Below are 24,482 nucleotides of genomic sequence, written 5' to 3' on the forward strand. Positions count from 1 at the left end.
GGAGGAGGAGGAGGAGGAGGAGGAGGAGGAGGAGGAGGAGGAGGAGGAGGAGGAGGAGGAGGAGGAGGAGGAGGAGGAGGAGGAGTAGAAGAGCTGGAAGGGATCTTAAGAGATCACGTATTCCAACCCCTTCATTTTGCAAATGAAGACAGAATGAAGTGATTTGCCCAAAGTCATATATGTTTCATGTAAAAGAATCAGCATTTGGTCTTCTGACTCCACATACAATGCTCTTTCCATATCACACTGAATTGACCAGACTGAGGAGCTGAGTTACCAAGGCCTAGGAGGAGAGTTCAGGCATCACAGCTAATAGCTACCCAGAATCAAGATCTGAGTTCAGATTTGGCCTCAGACATTCAGTCCTGCTTGACCCTGGGCAAGTCACTTAACCTCTATCTGACATTTCCTCATCCAAGGTAGTAAGCAAGGTGTATTTTTGTTGTTGGGTCATTTCAGTGATGTCTGACTCTTCATGACCCCATTTGGGGTTTTCTTGGCAAAGATACTAGAGTGCTTTGCCATTTCCTTTTCTGGTTCATTTTTTTAGTTTTTTATTTTTAATTTTTCTCAATGTAAAGATATTTTTTGAGTTCCAACAAGCAATTTGATATAGATTATACATTACTATCACATTAAACATATTTCCACATTAATCAGAACAAAAAGGAAAAAACAAAAGAAAGAATAAACAAGAACAAGAACAAAAAAGCAACAACAAAGTGAAAATAGTATGTTTCAGTCTACATTCAGACTCCATAGTTATTTTTCTGAATGTGGAGAACATTTTCCACCATAAGTTTTTTGGCATTGTCTTGGATCATTGTATTGCTGATAAGAGTTAAGTCTATCAGAGTTGATCATCACAAAATGTTGTTGATACTGTGTACAATGTTCTCTTGGTTCTGCTCATTTCACTCAGCATCAATTCATGTAAGTCTTTCTAGGTTTTTCTGAAATCCATCTGCTAATCATTTCTTATAGCACAGTAGTATTCATTACATTCATATACCACAACTTGTTTAGCCATTCCGCAATTGATGGCCATCCCTTCAATTTCCAATTCTTTTCTACCACAAAAAGAGCAGCTACGAATATTTTTGTACATGTGGGTAATTCCCCCCCCCTTTTTTAAATCTCTTTGAGATATAGACCTAGCAGTGGTATTGCTGGCTCAAAGGGTATACACAGTTTTAAAGCCTTTTGGGCATGGTTCCAAATTGCTCTCCAGAATGGTTGGATCATTTCACGGTTCCACCAACAGTGCTTTAGTGTTCCAATTTTCCCACATCTTTTCCAACATTTTATCATTTTCCTTTTTTGTCATATTAGCCAAGTAGATAGGTCTGAGATGGTACTTCAGAAGTTTTAATTTGAATTTCTCTAATCAGTAGTGACTGAGAACATTTTTTCATGTGGTGACAGATAGCTTTGATTTCATCATCTGAAAACTGCCTGTTCATATCTTTTGACTATTTATCAATTGGGCAATGACTTGTATTCTTGTATATTTGATTCAGTTCTCTATATATTTTAGATATGATGTTTTTATCAGAAGTACTGTCTGTAAAAATTGTTTCCCAGCTTTCTGTTTTCCTTCTAAGCTTGTTTGCATTGGTTTTGTTTGTGCAAAACCCTTTTAATTTAATGTAGTCAAAATTATCTACTCTGCATTTCATAATATTCTCTATCTCATCTTTGGTCATAAATTTTTCCTCTCCCCACAGTTCTGACAAGTAAACTATTCCTTCCTTTTCCGATTTGCCTATCATATCACCCCTTGTGTCTAGATCTTATATCCATTTTGACTTTACTTTGGTTTATGGTGTAAAATGTTGGTCTGTACCTAGTTTCTGCCATACTGTTTTCCAGTTTTCCCACCAGTTTTTTGTCAAATAGGGAGTTCTTATCCTGGAGGCTAGAGTTTTGGGGTTTATCAAACAAGAGATTGCTATATTCATTTACTTCTGTGTTTTGTGTGCCTAACCTATTCCATTGATCCTCCTCTCTATTTCTTAGCCAGTACCAAATAGTTTTGATGATTGCTGTTTTATAATATAGTTTTATACCTAGGCCACCTTCCTTTGCATTTTATTCATTAATTCCCTTGATATTCTTAACCTTTTGTTCTTCCAGATTAATTTTGTTATTGTTTTTTCTAACTCTATGAAATAATGTTTTTGGTAGTTTGATTGGTATGGCACTGAATAAGTAAATTAATTTGGATAGGATTGTCATTTTTATTATATTAGCATGGCCTACCCATGAGCAATTTATATTTTTCCATTTGTTTAGATCTGATTTTATTTGTGTGAAAAGTGTTTTGTAATTGTGTTCATATAGTTTCTGGGTTTGCCTTGACAGGTAGACTCCCAAGTATTTTATATTGTCTACAGTTATTTAAAATGGAATTTCTCTTCCTATCTCTTGCTGCTGGACTTTGTTGGTCATATATAGAAATGCTGATGATTTACGTGGGTTTATATCCTACAACTTTGCTAAAGTTGTTCATTGTTTTAAGTAGTTTTTTAGTTGATTCTTTAGGATTCTCTAAGTATACCATCATATCATCTACAAAGAGTGATAGTTTTGTTTCTTCCTTGCCTATTCTAATTTCTTCAATTTCTTTTTCTTCTCTTATTGCTAAGGCTGATGTTTCTAATAAAATATTGAATAATAGTGGTGATAATAGACATCTTTATTTCACCCCTGATCTTACTGGGAATGCCTCTAACTTATCCCCATTGCATATAATGCTGGCTGCTGATTTAAGATAGATATTGTTTATCATCTTAAGGAAAGCTCCATTTATTCCTATGCTCTCTAATGTTGTGTGTGTGTTGTGTGTGTGTGTGTGTTTTGTTTGTTTGCTTGTTTTTTTGTGTGTGCAGGGCAATGAGGGTTAAGTAACTTGCCCAGGGTCACACAGCTAGTAAGTTTCAAGTGTCTGAGGTCAGATTTGAACTTAGGTCTTCCTGAATCCAGGAACAGTGCTTTATACACTGCGCCACCTAGCTGCCCTACTGTTTTTTTGGTTTTTGGTTTTTTGGTTTTTTAGTGAGGCAATTGGGGTTAAGTGACTTGCCCAAGGTCACACAGCTAGTAAGTGTTAAGTGTCTGAGGCCAGATTTGAACTCAGGTACTCCTGATTCCAGGGCTGGTGCTCTATCCACTGCGCCACCTAGCTGCCCCTCTCTAATGTTTTTAATAGGACTGGGTACTGTATTTCATCAAAAGCTTTCTCTGCATTTATTGAGATAATCATATGATTTTGGTTAGTTTTGTAATTGATGTGATCGATTATGTTGATAGTTTTCCTAATTTTGAACCAGGCCTGCATTCCTGCTATAAATCCCACCTGGTCACAGTGTATTATCCTGTTGATAAATTGCTGCAATCTCTTTGCTAATAATCTATTTAGAATTTTTATATTAATATTCATTAGAGTGATTGCTCTATAATTTTCTTTCTCTGTTTTATTTCTTCCTAGTTTAGATATCAGCACCATATTTGTCTCATAAAAGGAATTTGGTAGTATTCCTTCTTCACCTATTTTCCCAAATAGTTTATATAGTATTGGAATTAATTGTTCTTTAAATGTTTGGTAGAATTCACTTAAAAACCCATCTGGCTCCTTAGGGAGTTCATTGATAGCTTATTCAATTTCTTTTTCTAAAATGGGCTTATCTAAGGATTTTATTTCTTCTTCTGTTAATCTGGGCAATTTATATTTTTGTAAATATTCATTCATTTCATTTAAATTGTCAAGTTTATTGGCATATAGTTAGGCAAAATAGCTCCTAATCATTGCTTTAATTTCCTCTTCATTGGTGGTGAGTTCATCCTTTTCATTTTTGATGCTGATAATTTGGTTTTCTTCTTTTTTTTTAAATAAAATTAACCAAAGGTTTATCTATTTTATTGGTTTTTTCATAGAACCAGCTCTTAGTTTTATTTATTAATTATAGTTTTCTTACTTTCTTACTTTCTCTCCTTTAATTTTCAGAATTTCCAATTTGGTATTTAATTGGGGATTTTTAATTTGTTCTTTTTCTAGCTTTTTTAGTTGCATGCCCAATTCATTGATCTCCTCTTTATTTTATACATATAGGCGTTTAGAGATATAAAGTTTCCCCTAAGAACTACTGTGGCTGCAACCCACAAGTTTTGATATGTTGTCTCATTATTGTCATTCTCTTGGATGAAATTACTGATTGTTTCTATGATTTGTTGTTTGACCCAATCATTCTTTAGGATGAGATTATTTAGTTTCCAATTAATTTTTTGGTCTATCTTTCCATGGCCCTTTATTACACATAATTTTTATTGCGTCATGATCTGAAAAGGATGCATTTACTTTTTATGCCTTTCTGCATTTGACTTGAGGTTTTTATGCCCCAATACATGGTCAATTTTTGTGTATGTACCATGTATCACTAAGAAAAAGGTATATTCTTTTCTATCCCCATTCAGATTTCTCCAGAAGTCTATCATATTGATTGATTGATTGATTGATTTTGTGCAGGGCAATGAGGGTTAAGTGACTTGCCCAGGGTCACAAAGCTAGTAAGTGTCAAGTGCCTGAGGCTGGATTTTAACTCAGGTCCTCCTGAATCCAGGACCAGTGCTTTATCCATTGTGCCACCTAGCGGCCCCTATCATATTTAATTTTTCTAAAATTCTATTCACCTCTTTAACTTCTTTCTTATTAATTTTTTGGTTAGAATTATCTAGTTCTAAGAGAGGGAGGTTGAGGTCCCCCACTAATATAGTTTTGCTATTTCTTCCCATAATTCACTTAACTTCTTCTCTAAGAATTTGGATGCTGTACTACTTGGTGCATACATGTTTAGTATTGATATTACTTCATTGTCCATGGTACTGATGAAGGTGGCCAGAAGGGTCAACAAATAAACTAAGACTTGAGTTCTTATCAACAGTACAATCCTTATCAACAAACACTATCGACAGAAGCCTAAGGAAACAGAAGCCAGAGACCCTAAATAGCCATTAATAACTGGAATGTTTAAATTGGCATTCCTAGATGACAGGAAACATAAACTGTACCTAGAAACCAGATCTTACAGTAAAGAGATATCCTAAACAGAGAGACCCTTGGGGTCTACCAAGTTTAAAAATGTTTTATGAACATGCACAGAAGGACCAAAAGTGTCCTTAGATTCACCTTATGACATTTAAACCCCAAAAAAGGACCCCTAGTGAGAAAGGTACCTGCCTTGGGGGGCATCTTAGGACCCCAAGAATTCCAAAATAGGATATGAACCTCCCACAAGGAGGAGACTAGATAATAAGGAAATAACTCACATTTTTCACTATAAATATAACCATTTTCATCTCCCTAATAGAGACACCTTTCTCCTTTGGTGTTCTCCCTGTAACCATGCAGTCTTTTAATAAAACTGGAAACTGAGTCACTGAGTCATAATTCTTTGGGATATTTCATGATCAATTAAATCCATCCCTACATCAGTACCTTTTAGCAAAATGTAGTTTCCTTCCTTGTCTCTTTTAATTAGGTCAATTTTTGCTTTTGCTTTGTCTGAGATAAGGATTGCTGCTTTTTTTTTACTTCAGCTGAAGCATAATATATTTTGCTCCAGCCTTTTACCTTTACTCTATGTTTATCTCTTTGCTTCAAATGTGTTTCTTGTAAACAACATATTGTAGGATTCTGGTTTTTAATCCACTCTGCTATCTGCTTCCATTTTATAGGAGAGTTAATCCCATTCACATTTACAGTTATGATTACTAACTGTATTTCTCTGCATCTTTTTTTTTCCTTGTTTGTATTTTTCTCTTTCCTTTTCCCCTATCCTTTCTCAGTAGTGTTTTGTTTCTGGCCACTTCAGTCTACCCTTCCTTCTGTCAACCCCACCTCCTTTTTGTCATTTCCCCTTTCCCCTCCTAGTTTTACCCTCCCTTCTAGCAACACCCCACCCTTTTCTTTCCCCTTTCTCCTTTCCCCTTTTACCTCCCTATAGGGTGAGATAGAATTCTATACCCAATTAAGTGTGTATGTTATTCCCTCTTTGAGCCAAATCAGATGAGAGTAAAGTCAAAACAATGCTCACTCCTCCCTTCTCTCCCTCTATTGTAATAGATCTTTTGTGCCTCTTCACCCTGATATGATTTACCTCATTCTGTCTTTCCTTTCCTCTTCTCCTGGTATAATCCTTTTTGTTTCCCCATAAGTTTTTTTTTTTTTTAATATCATCACATCAGAATCCACTTATACCCATACCTTCTATCTGTGTGTATTCCTCCTATCTGCCCTAATAAAGATACAGTTCTCAAGAGTTACAAGGATCTTCTTCCCATGTAGGGATGCAAACATTTTTACCTTATTGAATAATATAGTCCCCCCCCCCCCCCCGCCGTTTTTACCTTTTCATATGTCTCTTAAGTCTTGTATTTGTAGATTCAATTTTCTATTCAGTTCTGGACTTTTGATTAGGAAAGTTTTAAAGTCTCCTATTTATTTTTCTTTCTTTCTTTTTTTGCAGGGCAATGAGGGTTAAGTGACTTGCCCAGGGTCACACAGCTAGGAAGTGTCAAGTGTCTGAGGCCTGATTCGAACTCAGGTCCTTCTGAATCCAGGGCCAGCACTTTATCGACTGCACCACCTAGCTGCCCCCTAAAGTCTCCATATTTTCCCCTGAAATATTGTGCTTAATTTTGCCAGGTATTAAATTCTTGGTTGTAATCCCAGTTCCTTTGCCTTCCAGAAGATCATATTCCAAGTCCTCTGATCCTTTAATGTTGAAGCTGCCAGGTCCTGTGTAATTCTTATTGTTGTTCCTTGATATTTAAATTATTTCTTTCTGGCTGCTTGCTGTATTTTCTAGTTCTGGAATTTAACTATGATATTCCTTGGCATTTTCTTTTTGGGGTCTCTTTCAGGAAGTGATCAGTGGATTCTTTCAATGACTAATTTTTCCTCTGATTATAAAACATTGGTGGGGGGGCAGCTAAATAGTGCAGTGAATAGAGCACCAGCCCTGGATTCAGGAGGACCTAAATTCAAATCTGGCCTCAGACACTTAACACTTACTAGTTGTGTGACCCTGGGCAAGTCACTTAACCCTCATTGCCCCGAAAATAAATAAATAAACAAACAAACAAACAGACAAACAAATAAATAAATATATATATGGGCAGTTCTTCTAATTACTGTCCTGAAATATGCTGTCTAAGTTCTTTTTTTTTGATCATGGTGCTCAGGTAGTCTGATTATTCTTATATTATCTCTCTTGGATCTATTTCCAGGTCTGTTGTTTTTCTGAAGAGGTATTTGATCTTTTCATCTACTTTTATATTCTTTTGATTCTGTTTTACTTCTTCCTGTTGTTTCATTGAGTCATTAACTTCTATCTGCTCAATTCTGATTCTTAGGGAATTATTCTCCTTTTCCAATTTCCCAATTGTATTTTTTAAGGCATTGTTTTCTTTTTTTAAGCTATTTTTCTTGCATAACTCTCATTTCTTTTCCCAATTTTTCTTCTACCTCTCAAATCCTTTTTGAGCTCTTTCTAGAGGGCTTTTTGATCTCAAGACCAAGTTTTCTTCCCCTTTAAGGCTTCCTACATGTAGGCACTTTATCGTTGTTTTCCTCCTCTGAGTTTATGTTTTGAGCCTCCCTGTCACCATAGTAACTGTCAATGGTAAGGGTTCTTTTTTGTTTCTTATTAATATTTTTATTTTTATTTTAGCCTCTTTTGTGTCTTTTAAGGTTGAGTTCTGCTCCTGGGGTATAGCATGCACTATCCAGAGCTTCTTTTGCTGGGGGTTGGGGGCAGAGTCACCAATTTTCTACTCTGAGGTGTCAACAGTTTGTGGTTTCTCACAGAACTGGAATGGTCCAGCTTAGTTGGGCTTGTTGAGTAGCCGATACCCCAGCTTGCAGATTGCCTTCTGCACTGGGGTTGGAGACTTCACAATTGGCCTTCTGTGCCACTGGCTTGCTGTGCTAGGACCGTGAGTCCTCAGCTGCTGATCTATGCTCTAAGAGCCTTTTTTGGCGTACCCAGAAACCCTCTGCGCTGAGTTTTGCTCCCCTTTTCCCCAGATGAAACAGACCTTTCCTGAAGATCTTCTAGGTTATCTTAAGTTGGAAGATTGTTTCACTCTGGGGTTTTTTTGGTTTTGTTTTTTGTGAGAAAATGGGTAGTTGTCTCGTCTCAATGAGGATATAACAGTCAATCATACTCCTCCTGACCTGTTTGTAGGACAAAGGTCTCAGATCCCCTCCTCCCCCTCTGGCTAACAAAATCACATGGTTCAAGGAGCCCTGATCTCAATAAGGTCCTCTCTGGAGTTGTGTACATATAAGGAAGAATAAGGTCCACTCCTGAGTTATATTGATATAAGGAAGAGGGGTGCATTCTGATTAGCTAGTTTTTACACGTAGATTGTAACCCTTGAGTAATCAAAAAGGGGAGGATCCATTTGCGTTAGGGACTAGGGTATAAAATGAGGCCTGCGAGACTCCTTTCTTTGCACACTAGGATGCCTCCTTCTCAGGAGAAGGAAATAAAAGAGCCTTTATCACATTGCTGCTGAGTTCCTGAGAATTATTGAGAAGAGGATTGTTCTTCTCTCACAGGTTTTCAGGTTTTCCAGTTCCAGAATCTCTTGAGAGACTTAATTTAATGATGTTTCTGAGGGAAATTTGGGAAAGTTCAGGCAGCTTCCTGGTTTCACTCCACCATCTTGGGCTCTACCTCCAGAACTCCTCCAGTTCATTTTACATATGAGGAAATGAGGCAAACAGAGTTAAAATGACTTGCCCAGGATCACATAGCTACTGAGTGTCTGAGGCTAGATTTGAACTCATGACTCCAGGCCCAGCATTCCATTCCCTGTGCCACCTAGCTGCCCATAAAGATAAATAAGCAAATAAAAGATAAGACAGAGTAGTAGGTGGAATATAATTTGAGAGGAAAGCTGTAGCAGATGATGAGGTGGGAAAGGCCTCCTGGAGAAGGTAAGATCTGAGTTGAATCTTGAAAGAAGCCAAAGAAACCAAGAGAAGGGGAAGGGGAAGCATTCTAGACTTGGGGGACAATAGTGCAAAGGCAAGAAGATGGGAGAGAGCTGTGTGTGAGAAATGGCCAATGGTCCAGTGTGGTTGGAGCACAGAACATGTGCAGGTGACTACAGTCAAAGGAGATTAGACAGGTTATGAAGAGTTTTAAATGCAAACAGAGGACTTATATTTAATCCAATGCCCCACTAACAGCTTCCAGGATCAAATACAAAATGCTCTGCTTGGCATTCAAAGCCTTTCATAGCTCTACCCAATCCTACCTTTCCAGTCTTTTCCCACTGACACAACACATAGTACTTTTAGATCCAGCAATAGTAGCCTCTGACTGCCCTACAAAAGACATTCCATCTCTTTGCTTTGGCCACTTTTTTTTTTTACCGGTGAGATTAGTTTTAGTTTATTTTAAATGTACTGAGAAATATTTTTACAGGTTTTTTTTGTTTTAAAACAAATGCATACAAATAACTTAGAGGCCTGATGGTACACCAAAACCAGGTCCTTTGGGTGGCTCAGTCAAAGATGTAAGACCACCAGCTGGCTCACAAGAGAAATGTCCACTCCTTGGTCCAGGTTTTGGAACATTTCCAGCTTTCAGCTCATGAAGTATCTCTTCAATATCCTTAGGTGTCAAATCTTCATAGTAATTATCATTTATTTGAACCATAGGTGCATCTACACAGGCACCTAAACATTCCACTTCTATTAGTGTGTAAAGCTTGTCAGGTGTAGTTTCTCCAACCTTAATACCTAGTTTTTTCTGAATGGCCTCCAGTATTGTAACGATTGGAATGATGCCACCTGCTGGAGACTTACTGTAGAAGAGTTCCACCCATGAAGTGAAGGTCTTTGAGGACAAGACCAGGAGTCTTTTCTTTGGCGTCAGGAAGTGACGTTGGCTAGTGGGAGGAGGAAGGAAGAGACTGGCACTCTGTCTCGCTCCCTCTCCTGAGGACTCTGGTGGAAAAGGGAGCTAGAAATGCGCTCTCCCTTTAATAGATAGATGAATGTAGGCCTTTCGTTCGCTCTAGGCACACACATGCTGGCTCAGATCTGACGGCATGTTTGGGTGATCAGCCCTGGTCCTCGGTGGCAGCACGTGCTTGGCGCTGTTTCTCAGCCTGAGAGGTAGCTTTGGGATTCGGTGAGTTTTATAAAAGAATATAGACCAGCTTAGATCTAAGACTATTTATTTGTATTTCTATTTTCCTATTTCCCTAATCAGTATCACCTGTTTGTTGGCTAATTAATTCCCAAACAATAAAAGCTAAGTAATCCATCTCTAATTAAAGCTCAGAGGTTTCTTTCTCTTACTGGTCTGGGAGATATATAAGGGAAAGGCTAAAGGGGAGTTTAATGCTCTTATATCCAATTTTAAATCTCACAGTATGCTGTCAGAATCTCAAAGCATACAAGGTGTAGTGGTGCAGACTTCAATATGATACTTTCCAACTGGCTTTCGATTATACATCATATAAAAAGTTGCTACTTCATATACTCTCGTTGGAGGTACTTGTAAAACTTCAGCAACCTTGTTCATGGCAGAGATGGGCAACCATCCATTCTGCCTTTGGGCTAAGTCCAGTATTGGAAGGACAGCTGCTGCTTTATGTCCCTCTGGATAATTCTTTACAATTGTTTCTATCCTCTTGTAGTTTTCTGGTGTGAAATCAAATGGAGTATCTGGGTTATTTTCAGGAGTATCTCTGTGCACAAATAAGGCTCCTCCAGCTCCATTTTGCACAGCTGTTTTGTGTAAGCATCTCATCTGTCTCCCCCAGTGGGCAAGGAGACCAGCGACCCCCACCTGGAGTGACGATGAGAGGAACATGGTGGCTCAGACTCTTCAGCTTTCCCAAGCTGAGTCCGAGGTCTGCAGACACGAACCCGGAATGCACGGCTGCTTTGGCCACTTTCTTTGACTGTCCTCCAGCCCCAGAAAGTTCTACCTCCTCAACTCCACCTATTGACTTCCCTGGCTTCCTTTAAGTCCCAACCAAAATCCTATCTTCTCCAGGGAACTTAGTGCAATTTTAAGCTTTAATAAGCAAGCTTACAAAAATTATATTTAATTAGTTATCAAAATATTTTTTTGTAAAGTTCAGGGTGCAAGTTTAAGAATACTTGCTCTTTCTCATGCCTATGTTGAGTTAGCACTAACTCATTCCATGTTAAAACATTTGTTTCCTGGGTGAGTGAAAATAAGGCCCAAAGGGGGTCTGCCCATTTCCCCCCTTCTCAAATGGAAATCCTTATTGTCTTTTATTTATTCATTCAGTCATTCATTTGTTTATTTTTTTTTAATTTTTTTTTTTTAGTGAGGCAATTGGGGTTAAGTGAATTGCCCAGGGTCACACAGCTAGTGTTAAGTGTCTGAGGTCGGATTTGAACTCAGGTACTCCTGAATCCAGGGCTGGTGCTCTATCCACTGCGCCACCTAGCTGCCCTATCCCTACAACTCTTAATAACAATATACAAGGGAGGAAATCATGTTAGCTCTGCCTAGCACATATCTGGATCACATGTAACAAAATTATAAAGATCCAGAAGGACTCAGAAGGGGTGGGGGGAGGCGGAGAACCCTGCTGGGAAGTTCGGGCAACAAAGTTGTGGGGCTTGAAACTAGACTGAATCTCTGTCTTTAGGGCTGTGAGAAGTCCAAATAGGGTCTTTTCTCTTAGTGGCATGAATAGACATACTTTGAGGTATTATCTACCTTTGCAGTGAAGACAAATGAGGAACTGTCTGTATTACCAGGATGTTTAGGTAGAGAGCTGGGTTGGAACAGACAAATTTTAGGCTGCTAAGCCCTAGCAATCTCTCCTCCAGACTCCAAGAAGAGATCAGTCTAGAATTAAGTCCATCATCCACCATTCCCACCCCCACCCCCACTATAAACACTTGTTTTGGCATAGGTCACAAGGCAAACCTGTTCCCAGGTTATTCTTAAGGAAAAAGACAATCTTTAGCTTCTACTTGGTAGCCTAATCCCTTCCCACCAAACTAGTTAGACCGAAACAAACAAAACTGTCACAGATAGAAAAGAGTGAACAAACACTAAAAAGCAGCTTATTTTCAATCAATAGCCATTTATTAAGCACCTAGTAAGTGCCAATCAATCAATAAACATTTATTAAGCGACTTCTAAGTGCCAGTCACTGTGCTAAACAATGGGAATACAAAAAGTAGCAAAAGGTAGTCTCTGCCCTCAAGAAGCTATCGGGAAAAGTCTCACGTTCTACACAGTGGCCGCAGGCAACAGTCCCTGGCGCCTATAGAGAACCGCCCCCATTTCTCTCTTGCCCAATGGAGCGCTCTGAGCCGCAGCCCAGAGGACTCTAGAAAAACTACATCTCCCAGCACAGCCCGAGGCCGGGATAAGACTCTCAGGAAATCGGAAGTAGTAGAGTGAGGGATAAGGGGCGGAGACTGGGAGGAAAAGTTGTGCGCGCGAGCCTGCTGGAGCCGGCCTGCGCCAACCCTTGAGTCCTCGTGCGTCCGGGCCCTTACAGCCCCTGCTGCTGTCCAGCGTCCGGAGACATGACTGAAGCCCGAAAGCGTAGGGAGCTGCTCCCGCTCATCCACCATCATCTGGTGCAGGCAGGCTACGTGAGGGCGGCCCGGGAGGTGAAGCTGCAGAGCGGCCAGGTGAGGGAAGAAGGGAAGGGAAGGAGGGAGGGAGGGAGGGAGGGAGAGTCCCGTCGCGTCCAGCCCCGACCCCTGCCGTACTCAATGGAGCTTCCAGGAGAGGCTTGTGAAAACGTGGGAGCTTGCACTCGAGAGCACTTTCCCGCCCGCTGTCCCCAGGGTTTGCCCATTACACAAGCAGATACCCCCCAGAACCGGGATGCGCCCCTGTGCCTTGAAATCCTCCTTGCTGGGTTCCTCCTGCACGACCTCCTGCTCAGCCCTCGGAGAAATACTTGCTGTCAAGTCTTCAGACTGGGGATGACTTGCTAAGCAGAAGATGGCAGAGGGATAGCCTGTGGGGAGGGGCAGTTGGACAGCCTAGGTGAGGAGGGAGGGGGAAAATACTCTTGAAGGATTGGCTGGTCCATGCACCCTGCCCGACGTGTGTGGGATAAGCCCCAATCTGAACCCTTTACCTACAGCAGCTGATAGTGGTGTCCGCACTCCTTAAGTGCTTGGGGAAAGACTGGAAGCTTGAATCCGCTAGAGATGTCAGAGAGGGTTGGCCACGCTTCCTGGAGCTGACACGTGCTGCTAGATCACCAGCAGATCTTAGGAGGGAGACCTTGAGAACGCCGGCTTTTCCTCCTCGGCTCCCTGGCTTGCTTCAGTAGGATCTCTGAGAGATGGCTCTAGTTTGGGCCTCCTTCTAGCTTTACCTACTGAGAAGCGGCATGACAAAGTGAATAATGCCCCGAACTGGGAGCCAGAAATACCTGGGTTCATATCTCAGCCCTGCTCCGTACTTACTGTATGACTATAGGTAAATGACTTAACTTTTTGGAACCTCAGTTTCCTCACTTGTAAAATGGAAGGGGTTAGAATAGATGACCTCCAAAGAGCCCTTCTAGATCAGAATCTATGAGAAAGAGATCGTGCCCTGAACTCCCTTCCATTTCTGAAGGCAAGAGGAGGATGTTTTCTGGTGAAAGTCTTTCCAAAATGAGCATTGGCAGTGGTCTTGGGTTTTATCCCATAGAGTCCTGGGGTTTACTTCTGATCTGGGGTAAATTGCTTACAAGTATGAGCGACTTCCTTTCTTGGGCTGTCTCATACATAAAAGGAAAGTTTAGACTGGAAGCCCCCATAGTTAGTCAGTCCCAGTTTCCTTTGTACTTCCTCATTCTCCCTCAGCAGGTTTCTAAGGCTGTGGAATCATTCTTTCTGGATGTCTTAGCCGGAAAGGACTTTGTTAGAGACTTCCTAGGCTAATCCTAGAGAGGGGGGGAAACTGAGCTTCAAAGAGATCATATGTGGATCTAGAACCCAGGCCTCTTCACAAGGCAGTTTACATGTACTGTTTTATTTGATCTTTGAAACAACCCTGTGAGGTAGTTATTAACAGGTATTAGTCCCATTTCACAGATGGGGACATCAATGTTCATAGAAATTGTGACTTGCCTATGATTCTCCAAACTGTCCGACACAGGACTGTACCCAGTTCTTTCTGACTCTTATTTATGTCCATCATGTTACCTACTACTCCATGCTCTCAGCAACCCTAATTACTATTGGACTACATCCTGAATTTCATTCCTTGGGGAGAACTTTCCAGTTAGCCACCCCCCACTCCTTACCCTCTCTGCCCATCTCTTTAGGGGCCCTCCTCCCTCCTTGCCCCAGTTATTTTGTGTTTACTTAACTGTATTGTTTTCCACCAAGAGAGTAAACTCCTTGAGGGCAGGAATGGTTTCTTTCTCCCTTCCTTCCTTCCTCCCTCCCCCCTTCTTTCTTTCTTTCTTTTGTTTTTTTATCCTGGGGGGGGCTGGGAAAATTACTGGTATGTAATAATTGCCTAATAAATCTTTACTGAATAATTGAAAGAATTGTGCTTGCTGCTCAGGCTTCCATTAAAGGAGCCTTTGCTTACAACTATACCTCCCCCCCTTTTTAAAAATGTCTTTGTACCTCCAGTTCCTCCAGGTTGCTTACTTAAGTTCAGTTTGACTGTTCTCTAGGCCTGAGAGACCCTAAGCCCTCCTCTTTTTCTTCTCTTTACTGTTGAATTCTTACTCAGCTATAAAGTAATCTTGAACTCTTCATCCCTCCCATTTGATAAACTTCAGGGGTTCCCTGGTATCCAAGATCAAATATAAAATCCTCTTACTGCTATTTGAAGTCTTTCACAACTTGGCCTTCTCTGACCTTTACAACCTTCTTACACATTACTGTGTACCCCATACCCTGCAACCCAGAGACATAGGCCTCCTTCCCACTCCTCAGATGAGATATTTCATCTCTCAATTATTTGCATTTTCCTTGGCTATCCCCTGTGCCTGGAGTACTCTACCTCTTGATCTATAACTTCTGGATTACTTCATACCTCAGATAAAATCCCACCTGCAAGAATCATTTCCAGATGCCCCTTAATGTTAGTACTTTCCCCCAGTGGATTGTCTCCAATTTATCCTGTATGTAACTTGTTTGTATATAGTTGTTTGCCTTTTGCATCCACTGCCCGCCCTCCCCTCCCCCACTGAGTGTATGGGACTGTTGCTTTTTTTCCTATCATCATCACTTAGTACATGGTAGACACTTACTAAATTATCCCTGTTATTGTTATTTATTTGTAACATTCTTTTCTTTGTAAATTTCAGGTTCCAAATTCTCTATCCCTTTGACCCCTTCCCCACCTACTTAGAATGCAAGCAAAATGATATCAGTTATAATTGTGAAATCATGCAAAAGATTTCAATATTAGCCATATTGCAAAAAAAAAAAAGGTGAGGAAATTATACCTCATTTTGCACTTTGAGTTCATTAGTTCTCTCTCTCTGGAGGTAGATAGCATTTTTTCATCATGAGTCCTTTAGAATCGTCTTGGAACTTTTATTGATCAGAGTAGTGAAGTCTTTCAAAGTTGATCATCATTACAACATTGCTGTTACTGTGCATAATGATCTGGTTCTTCTCACTTCATTTTGAATCAGTTCATATAGGTCTTCCCATGTTTTTCTGAAACCATCCCCATGTCATTTCTTATAGTACAATAGTATCCCATCACAAACATGCCACAACTTGTTCAGCCATTTCTCAATTGATGAGCATTGCCTAAATTTCCAATTCTTTGCCAACACAAGAAGAGCTGCTAGAAATATTTGTGTACATATAAGTCCTTTCCCCTTTCTTTTGAGCTCTTTGGGATACAGACCTAGTAATAGTTTTGCTGGGTCAAAGGGTATGTACAGTTTTTTAGCCTTTTGGGCACAGTTCCAAATTGTTCTCCAGGATGATTGGATCAGTTCACAACTCTACCAATAGATTATTATTGTACCTATTTTCCCTCATCCCCTCCACCATTTGTCATTTATGATAAGTGTGTGGTAGTACCTCAATTGTTTTTATTTGCATTTCTCTAATCAATAGTGATTTGGGACTTTTTTTTTCATATAACTATAGATAGTTTGATTTCTTTTTCCAAAAACTGCCTGTTCATATCCTTTGACTATTTATCTATTGGGTGATGACTCTTGTTTTTATAAATTTGACTCAGTTTCCTATATATTTGAGAAATGAGGCCTTTATCAGAGAAATTTGTTGTAAAAATATTTGATATTCATTGTCTTTAGCAAAATGTAGTTTCCCTGATTATCTTCTAATTAGGTCTATTTTTGCTTTTGCTTTGTCTGAGATCATGATTGCTCCCCCTTTTACTTCAGCTGAAGCAAAATAAATTCTACTCCAGCCCTTTATTTTGACTCTGTGTGTCTTTCTGTTTCAAGTGTGTCTCTTATAAACAACATATTGTTGGATTATGGGTTCTAGTCTTTTCTGCTATCTGCCTCTGTTTGAGGTGGTGCAGTAGATAGAGTGCTAGGCCTAGAGTCAGGAAGACTCATCTTCCTGAGTTCAGATCTGGCCTCAGACACTTAGACACTCAGACACTGTGTGACCCTGAGCCAATCATTTTACCTTGTGTGCCATAGTTTCCTAGTCTGTAAAATGATCTGGAGAAGGAAATAGAAAACCACTCTGGTATCTTTGCCAAGAAAACCCCAAATAGGGTCAAGTGTTGGACATGACTGAACTACAATAACAAACTTCTCATTCATATTCAGTTAGGTTTACTATTTCCCTCCATCCTATTTTCTTCTTTTTATCCTGTATATCCTCCAAAGTTTGTTTTCCTTCTGAACACTGCCTCCCTTAATCTGCCCTCCCTTTTATCATCCCCCACCTCTCCATATCTCTTAACCCCTTACTCTCCTATTTCCCTATTGCATAAGACAGATTTCTATACCCAACTGAGTGTGTATATGGGTCCCTCTTTGAACCAAGTCTGTTAAGAGTTAGGTTTAAGCATTGCCTGCTACCCACACACCCTATTTTCCTCTCTACTAGAAAAGCTCTTCCTTTATGTGAAGTTTCCCCATTCTTCTCCCTTCTCCCAGTTCATCCCTCTTTCTTACCCCTTCATTTTTTACGAAATCATCCCAACATTAATGACTCACACCCATGCTCTCTATGTAGACTCCTTCTGACTGCCCTAAAAATAATTGTTTTTAGGAGTTACATGTATCATCTTACCACATAGGAATGTAAACAGTTTAAATTTATTGAATCCTTTATGATTACTCTTTCATGTTTACCTTTTTTTTACTTTTCTTGAATCTTATGTTTGAATGCCAGATTTTCTATTCAACTCCAGTCTTTTCATCAGGAATGCTTGAAAGTCCTCAATTTCATTAAATATCATTTTTTTTCTCTCTTTAAAAATTATACTCAGGGGCAGCTAGGTGGCTCAGTGGATGAAGCACTGGCCCTGAATTCAGGAGGACCTGAGTTCAAGTCCATCCTCAGACACCTGACACTTACTAGCTGTATGACCTTGGGCAAGTCACTTAACCCTCATTGCCCCACCAAAAAAAAAATTATACTCAGTTTTGCTTCAAAGGTTATTATTCTTGGTTGTAATCCTAGCTCCTTTGCCTTCTGGAATATATCCTAAGCCCTCTGCTCCTTTAAGGTGGAGGCTCCTAAATCTTGTATGATCTGGACTGTGGCTCCACAATATTTGAATTCCATTGTTTTGTTTTTTGGGCTACTTGCAAGCAGTCAACATTTATTAAGCACCTACTGTGTGCCAGCTATTGTATGCAGTATTTCACATCCATATCACACTCTCACACCCACTTCTGCCTAGGGGAAGGGAAATGGCATCTTTTCATATCTCTTTGTTGGGACCAAACTTGGTTATTGTAATCTCACTATAATAAAACAGCATTCACTTTTGATTTCATTGTTGTTTTCATTGCTATTGTATATATTGTTTTCCTGCTTCTGCTTACCTCATTTTGTATCTCTTTGTGCTTCTTTCCCTGCTTCTCTGTTTTCCTCATAGTCATTGTTTCTTGCAGAGCTGTCAGCATGTTCTTATATTAACAGCTTTTTAACCATTCCCCATTTAATAGGCATATGCTTTGTTCCTAGCTCTTTGCTACCATAAAAAATAGTTATTTTGTTGTGTAAGTCCTTTCTTTTTGTCATTGAACCCCTATAGTGGAATCTTTGGGTCAAAGCAAATGGATAATATAGTAACTTTTTCTTGCATAATTCCAAATTGTGAATTCCCACATTGCCTGATTCTACATTTGGTAATAACACTGTTGGGATTTCACATCTCACTTTGATTTGTACTTCTGAGAGTGCAGTTATTATATGTTGTTGCCCCTCATTCGATCACTCCTCCAGGACAAGGAATTATAGAATGTTATAGATTTGGACCTTAGATTCCACTGAGTCCAACCCCCACATTTGATATTTGAGAGCTATAGCAGTGAACTATGGTGACTTGTCCAGCATCACATGGCTGGAAAGTGTCCAAGGTGAGATTTGTACTCAGGTCTTCCTGATTCCAAGTCCAGTGCCCTATGCTCTCTTAGCTAAATATTCTGTCTTTCCTAGTACCTGGTAAAGTTTTCCATGTTTACAGTTAGTGCTTAATATATGTTTTTAGGCTGGAGGAGGAAATGGCAAACCTCTCCATTATCTTTTTTTTTTTTTGGTGAAGCAATTGGGGTTAAGTGACTTGCCCAGGGTCACACAGCTAGTAAGTGTTAAGTGTCTGAGGCCAGATTTGAACTCAGGTTCTCCTGACTCCAGAGCCGGTGCTCTATCCACTATGCCACCTAGCTGCCCCTCCATTATCTTTTGCCAAGAAAATCCCAAATGGGATCGTAGTCAAACATGACTGAAATGACTGAACAACAAATATTTTTAAAATAAGGAACGAGTATTAGGCAAAAGTCTGAATTCAAAGGACACATGAAGGAAGTGGGGCAAGAATAATTAATGTTTAAGGTTTGCTTTTAAGATTTTTCCTTTTTTGAACCTTACAACAACCTTAAGATGTAGGTATTATGGATACTGTCTCTGCTTTACAAATGAGGAATCCGAAACATGGAGAAGTTAAGTGACTTGACTAGGGTTTCACAAAGGCCTTCAGGACTTGACCAGATATTCCAATTATTATGTATTTTCCACTAAACCACACTGTAAAGGAGAGAGTCAGGATTCCTGATTTGGCTTCTGTCCTGAGAACTGTAAGATTCACCTTTGTGTTTGGGCTTCTGTTTACTTTGGATGTTCTTGGAACAAAGCCAAAAAGCATTTGAAGTGCTGGGTCTGACGTCTGGTACTTGCTGATGCTTGGTGAGAGAGTTGGGGCCTGTGAACTAGGAGCCAGGGAGATCATCATGCCTTCATTTTCTCCTGAAGCTCATGCTAAGTCAATTACACATTTTCTCTCATGTCTCTCCTCAGTAGGGAGATGGATTGGGGAGTTGCAGGAGGCAGGGTGGGGGGTATTGGTGCTCAGTCACTAGATGCTTAAGTTCTGCTTTACCTAGTGAAACCAGAATGAGTTCTGTCTCATGAAAAGTCAGGAATGGAATGGAAATTGGCTGTAAATCTACAGGCTCTTCCACTTCTCCACTAGCCCTTTCCTTATGCCAAGTGTTGTCCTCAGCATTTAGGGTAGGAGGTGATAGGAAGGAAAGGGTTTTCCAGACATTCTGTTGGACACCTTCTATCTCAGACATGTCAGAAGCAGAATGGTATAGTGGTTATACCTTGAGTTCAAATTCCACTTCTGAAACTTGCTAGCTTTTGTGACTATGATCAAGGAATGAATCCTTCCCTGTGCCTTAGTTTTCTCATCTGTAAAAGGGAACAACAATACAATGATCCCATGACTTATTTCAGAGTTTCTGTGAGACTCATGAAATCAGATGTATCATTTCAAAGCACTATATCAAAGTCAGCTTTTGTTTTTATTTGTCTCATGAGTTGTCTTAAAATATTTTCACTTGGGCTTTTCTTCCTATTTTGGTTTCAAGAAAGTGATGGGTAGTGCCCATGGACCTTATATCCCTTTCTGCTTACCTGTTATGCAGCAGGTTCTCTTCCTAGCATAAGCTGTCTGCCCCATTTAGATTTTTAAAGGCCAAATTCCATCCAATCCCAGCCATTTTGTCCAATTCTTAGTCCCTTTCTGTAGCTGCTTTTCAGGGCAGCCTCAAGCTGGAAGAGTCTCAAGTTGGAGGGAATTGTAGAGTTCATCAGGTCCTATCCCTTGCCTGATGCATTAGTTGTAAGGGTGTGGATTGGCTTTTCCTAAAGTTATCTTACCCTTTCTGCTTTCATTTCCTCAATAAAAACAAAGCCCTTTTTTTTAGCTCTAATTTCTCAGTATATAAAAGGTTGGTTGCTTTTCTCCTTCCCCTCTACAGGTGCTGAAGCAGTAATGAATCCAAGGAAGCATCCCTTCCCTTTTTTTTCCTGGTTCTGTTGTGCCCTTATGATATGCAATTAGAGTAATCCTTTTTCTTCTCTTCTTCCACAGAAAACTTTCCCGGCACAATCAGTGACCCTTCTGGACATCTATACCCACTGGCAGCAGTAAGTCTGCATCCTGGGGCTCGCAGCTTGGGCTCAGGAGAAGATAGCAGGATATCAGGTCTAGAACATGCTGGGTTCCCCCTCAGGAAACCCTGGGATGAATCCCCTGACCAGAACAGCTTGGAATTAGTGCTTGGTGGGTTGTAGGCGCCCCCATGGAAAATAATAGTGGGCAAATATTCATGCGTATTGGAACCGTTGGATGGGGATGCAGGGGGTAGGGTGGGGGTAGATGTGTGGACTCTGGGGACAGGCGGGAGAATGAATATAAATCACGAGGTTTTAAGTCAGCCTTGACTTAGCTTGGACTTCACAGAGGTTGCAAAGAATTCACCTACTAAGAATGGGGAAAGAATACTTCACATTTAAATTAAAGAGGGACTGGGGCAGCTAGGTGGCGCAGTGGATAGAGTACCGCCCCTGGAGTCAGGAGTACCTGAGCTCAAATATGGCCTCAGACACTTAACACTTACTAACTGTGTGACTCTGGGCAAGTCACTTAACCCCAATTGCCTCACTAAAAAAAAAAAAAATTAAAGAGGGACTGTCTATATGAAATTTTGCCTGTCTGGTCTCCTTGGCTCTGGTAAGAAGAACCAAATTGGTTTGGTTGTATTCTCTTTGAATGATGGGAAGAAGCCATTGACCCTAGATTACATGATCAGTCAACCAGTCAATCCAGAAACATTAAATGCTTACTATATGCCAGGCTAAGTTCTGGGGATAAAAAAAGAGGCAAAAGATAGTCGCTGCCCCCAAGGAGCTTATATGCTGGGTTTTTTTTTGTTTTTTTGTTTTTGTTTTTTTTTGCAGGGCAATGGGGCTTAAGTGACTTGCCCAAGGTCACACAGCTAGTAAGTGTCAAGTGTCTGAGGCCGGATTTGAACTCAGGAACTCCTGAATCCAGGGCCGGTGTTTTATCCACTGCGCCACCTAGCCACCCCTATATGCTGTTTTTAAAATCTTTACGCTAAGATAAATAACCTCAGATGTTTTGTTTTCCTGCTTCATAGTATTTTTAAACAGAGGGTATAAAAACAAAAGATCAATAATAATGGGTTTTTAAAAGATTTTTAAAAAAAACATGTTAGTAAAGATGACTTTAGAGAGAGTAATTTCAGTTGACTGACAAGGTCAAAAGCCAGTTTGTAAGCAGTTAAGGAGTAAGAGGAGCAGTGGAGGCAGAGGGCGTAGTTGGCTTTTTCTAGGAATTTGATTAGTCAAATCAAAGCTATCCTTAGGGATAGCTTGTGGAGATCTAGTTATGTTTGTAGGCAGCAGGAAAAGAGGCAGTAGATAGGGAGAAATTGAAGGTTAGAGAGAAAGATTTGGAGGTCAAGCTTCTAGTAGAAGCCAGAATGGATAGGATGGAGGGAGAGGAGGGATAAATGTCAAGGAATTTTGAGATGTAGAGTAGGAGATGAGGAAGAGCTCATGGTAAGTGCTTTGCTTTGCTTAAAAACTTATTTAGTGATTTTTTGTTGTTGTTGTTGTTGTTTTTTAATATCACTTACATTTTCCAGGATAACCTTACCCCCCACGGGCCAGAGAACCATTCTTTATAATAAAGACTATAAAAAGAATAAAGAAAAAGGAAAGTCTCACAAAACTAGACAGCACATTAAAAAACAATAACTGATGTTTTAAGTGGCAGTCCACTGCTATGGACCTCTCCTTCAAAGGAGGTGGAGAGTTGTTTTCCTATCTCTCTTCTTTGGGGCCACATTTTATCATTATGATTTCATTCAGTTTCAATTTGTTGTTGTTATCCTTTCCATTCACATTATTGTATTCATAGTATAAATTGAGTTATACGGTCCTTTACTGAGGGGGTTGGGTCAGGAGCCTTGAGAAGATCTTTGTAACAACCACCATGTGAAATATTATTTAGGGACTGGGCAAAGGATTGCCTTGGGGCACTAAGGGCTCAATTGAGATTACATAATAGAAACTTATAGTGACGTGTTTATATGACTTCCTCCAGGATTTGACTAGGAATTTGAGAATTTGACTAGCATTTGAGTAGCATCTAGGAAGGTGGATGCTTGGATATGATCCAGGATCAAGGTTGAGAAGGTGTGAATGAGCACCATTAGGACAAGAATACACAAGGGATCCAGGGGTAGGTAGAAGATGCATCCTCTAGTTGAATTAACTATAATCAAAATTGGGAAGAGAGAACAAGTTAAAACAAGAATGGTGGTCCAGAAAGAGCATTGAGAGATGGAGGGACTGGAGTTCATGGTGAGGCTGAATACAATAATGATGATGATAAATAATAAATTATATTATTATCAGTTAAATTATAGAAACATATATTGGCTATGTAAAAATTACACCTAAAAATAAATTATTATAGCTAACATGCATATGGTACTTAGTTTTATACAAACACTGCCGAGTGGGAGCTCTTAATCATGGAAATAGTTATGAGTTACCTTCCATATATTAACCCTAGTTTTTCTTTCTTTCTTTTTTTTTTTTTTTTTTTAGTGAGGCAACTGGGGTTAAGTGACTTGCCCAGGGTAACACAGCTAGTAAGTGTTAAGTGTCTGAGGTCAGATTGGAACTCAGGTACTCCTGACTTCAGGGCCGGTGCTCTATCCACTGCGCCACCTAGCTGCCCCCTGTATCCCCATTCCTTAACACAATGTCTGGCAGGTAGTAGTAAGCCTTTAATAAATGTTTGATGACCGACTATCCCTTTGTGTGGCAGAGTTGTAGTGAAGGTGAGGGTCATGGGAATTGAGGAGGTTGATGAACTGGGAGGTCAATGTATTTGAGTGATCATCAACAGGTATAACATGTATATTGAAGTCCTTTAATATAAGGGCAGGAGTTCAGGTAGGGAAAAAACCTGGGACTAAATTCTGAACTCTGAAAGAGAAGAGAGAATGACCTGGGGCTATGAGGTAATTTAGTCAAATTTGTGGGATGGGATTAGATGCCATTAATTGGGTGTATTTTATTACAGGATTAGCAATGTGTTCACCCATGCTGTGTAGCCTCTACTTCAAGGGAGCTAATTGTACTTCCCTTTGGTTTTTTATTTTATGAATTTCAAACTGCTTCCCATTCATATTATTTCCTTTGATCTGCACAACAGCCTGTGGAATAGCTCAGACTGATATTATTATCCCTAATTTATTAATGAGGAAACTGGTTTAGAGGTGAACTCCCTTGCCCCCAAATCACACTACTAATATATAAAAGAACCAGGACTAGAATTCAGGTCTTTAATAGGATCATAGATTTAGAGCTGAAGGGACCTTTGAGGCCATGTAGTCCAGTGTTCTAATTTGCCAGGCAGCAGGGGGGAAGAGGGATAGAAGATGCTAAAGCAGGTGTTGATCTGCACTTCTTAGTTCCCTCTCTTAAGTGTTTCTGCCAGAGTGGAGAATTCTTCACCCCTCCAAGTTCATTCATTCATTAGCTTTCTTTAAGACCCACCTGAAATGCTACTTCCTAAAAGAGACCTTTCCTGATTCCTTCTTCCCAAAACAATTTTATATTTCTTTGTATATACGTTGTGTTTTCTTTTTATGTGTGTGCACATTGTTTTCCCCAGTTGAACACAAGCTCCCTGAAAGCAAGGACTGTTTTTTCCATTGTTGTCTCAGTGACTCGCATAGTTCCTGGCCTTTGGCATTTAGTAGGTGCTTAATAAATGCCTGCTGAATCAAACATGGTGTTATATACTTTTTTTTTAAAGGAGAGGATCCAGACTCCCCTTTCTATGTATTGGTACAGAACGAACTATGACAAAGTTCCCATAGTTGTCTTTCAGTTGTATCTCTATGCACCACCATGAGCCCTCAGTCCTGGGAGC

At 39.9% G+C, this 24,482-nt stretch overlaps 1 protein-coding gene and 1 pseudogene across 1 annotated transcript in view; one reads left to right on the plus strand and one right to left on the minus strand.

Moving 5' to 3' along the window:
* Positions 1 to 9,489: 9,489 nt before the first annotated feature.
* LOC122742770 lies at positions 9,490 to 10,895 on the minus strand (annotated as a pseudogene).
* Positions 10,896 to 12,489: 1,594 nt separating this feature from the next.
* TCOF1 (treacle ribosome biogenesis factor 1) overlaps positions 12,490 to 24,482 on the plus strand; it is a 96,832-nt gene continuing 84,839 nt past the window's right edge. Inside the window, exons 1-2 of the mRNA XM_043987778.1 lie at positions 12,490 to 12,712; positions 20,598 to 20,653. Coding sequence (XP_043843713.1) covers positions 12,605 to 12,712; positions 20,598 to 20,653 — 164 coding nt within the window. The 5' untranslated portion in view covers positions 12,490 to 12,604. The remainder of the gene's footprint in view (positions 12,713 to 20,597; positions 20,654 to 24,482) is intronic.

Source organism: Dromiciops gliroides, chromosome 2 (genome assembly GCF_019393635.1).
Source record: "Dromiciops gliroides isolate mDroGli1 chromosome 2, mDroGli1.pri, whole genome shotgun sequence".
NCBI classification, from domain to species: domain Eukaryota; kingdom Metazoa; phylum Chordata; class Mammalia; order Microbiotheria; family Microbiotheriidae; genus Dromiciops; species Dromiciops gliroides.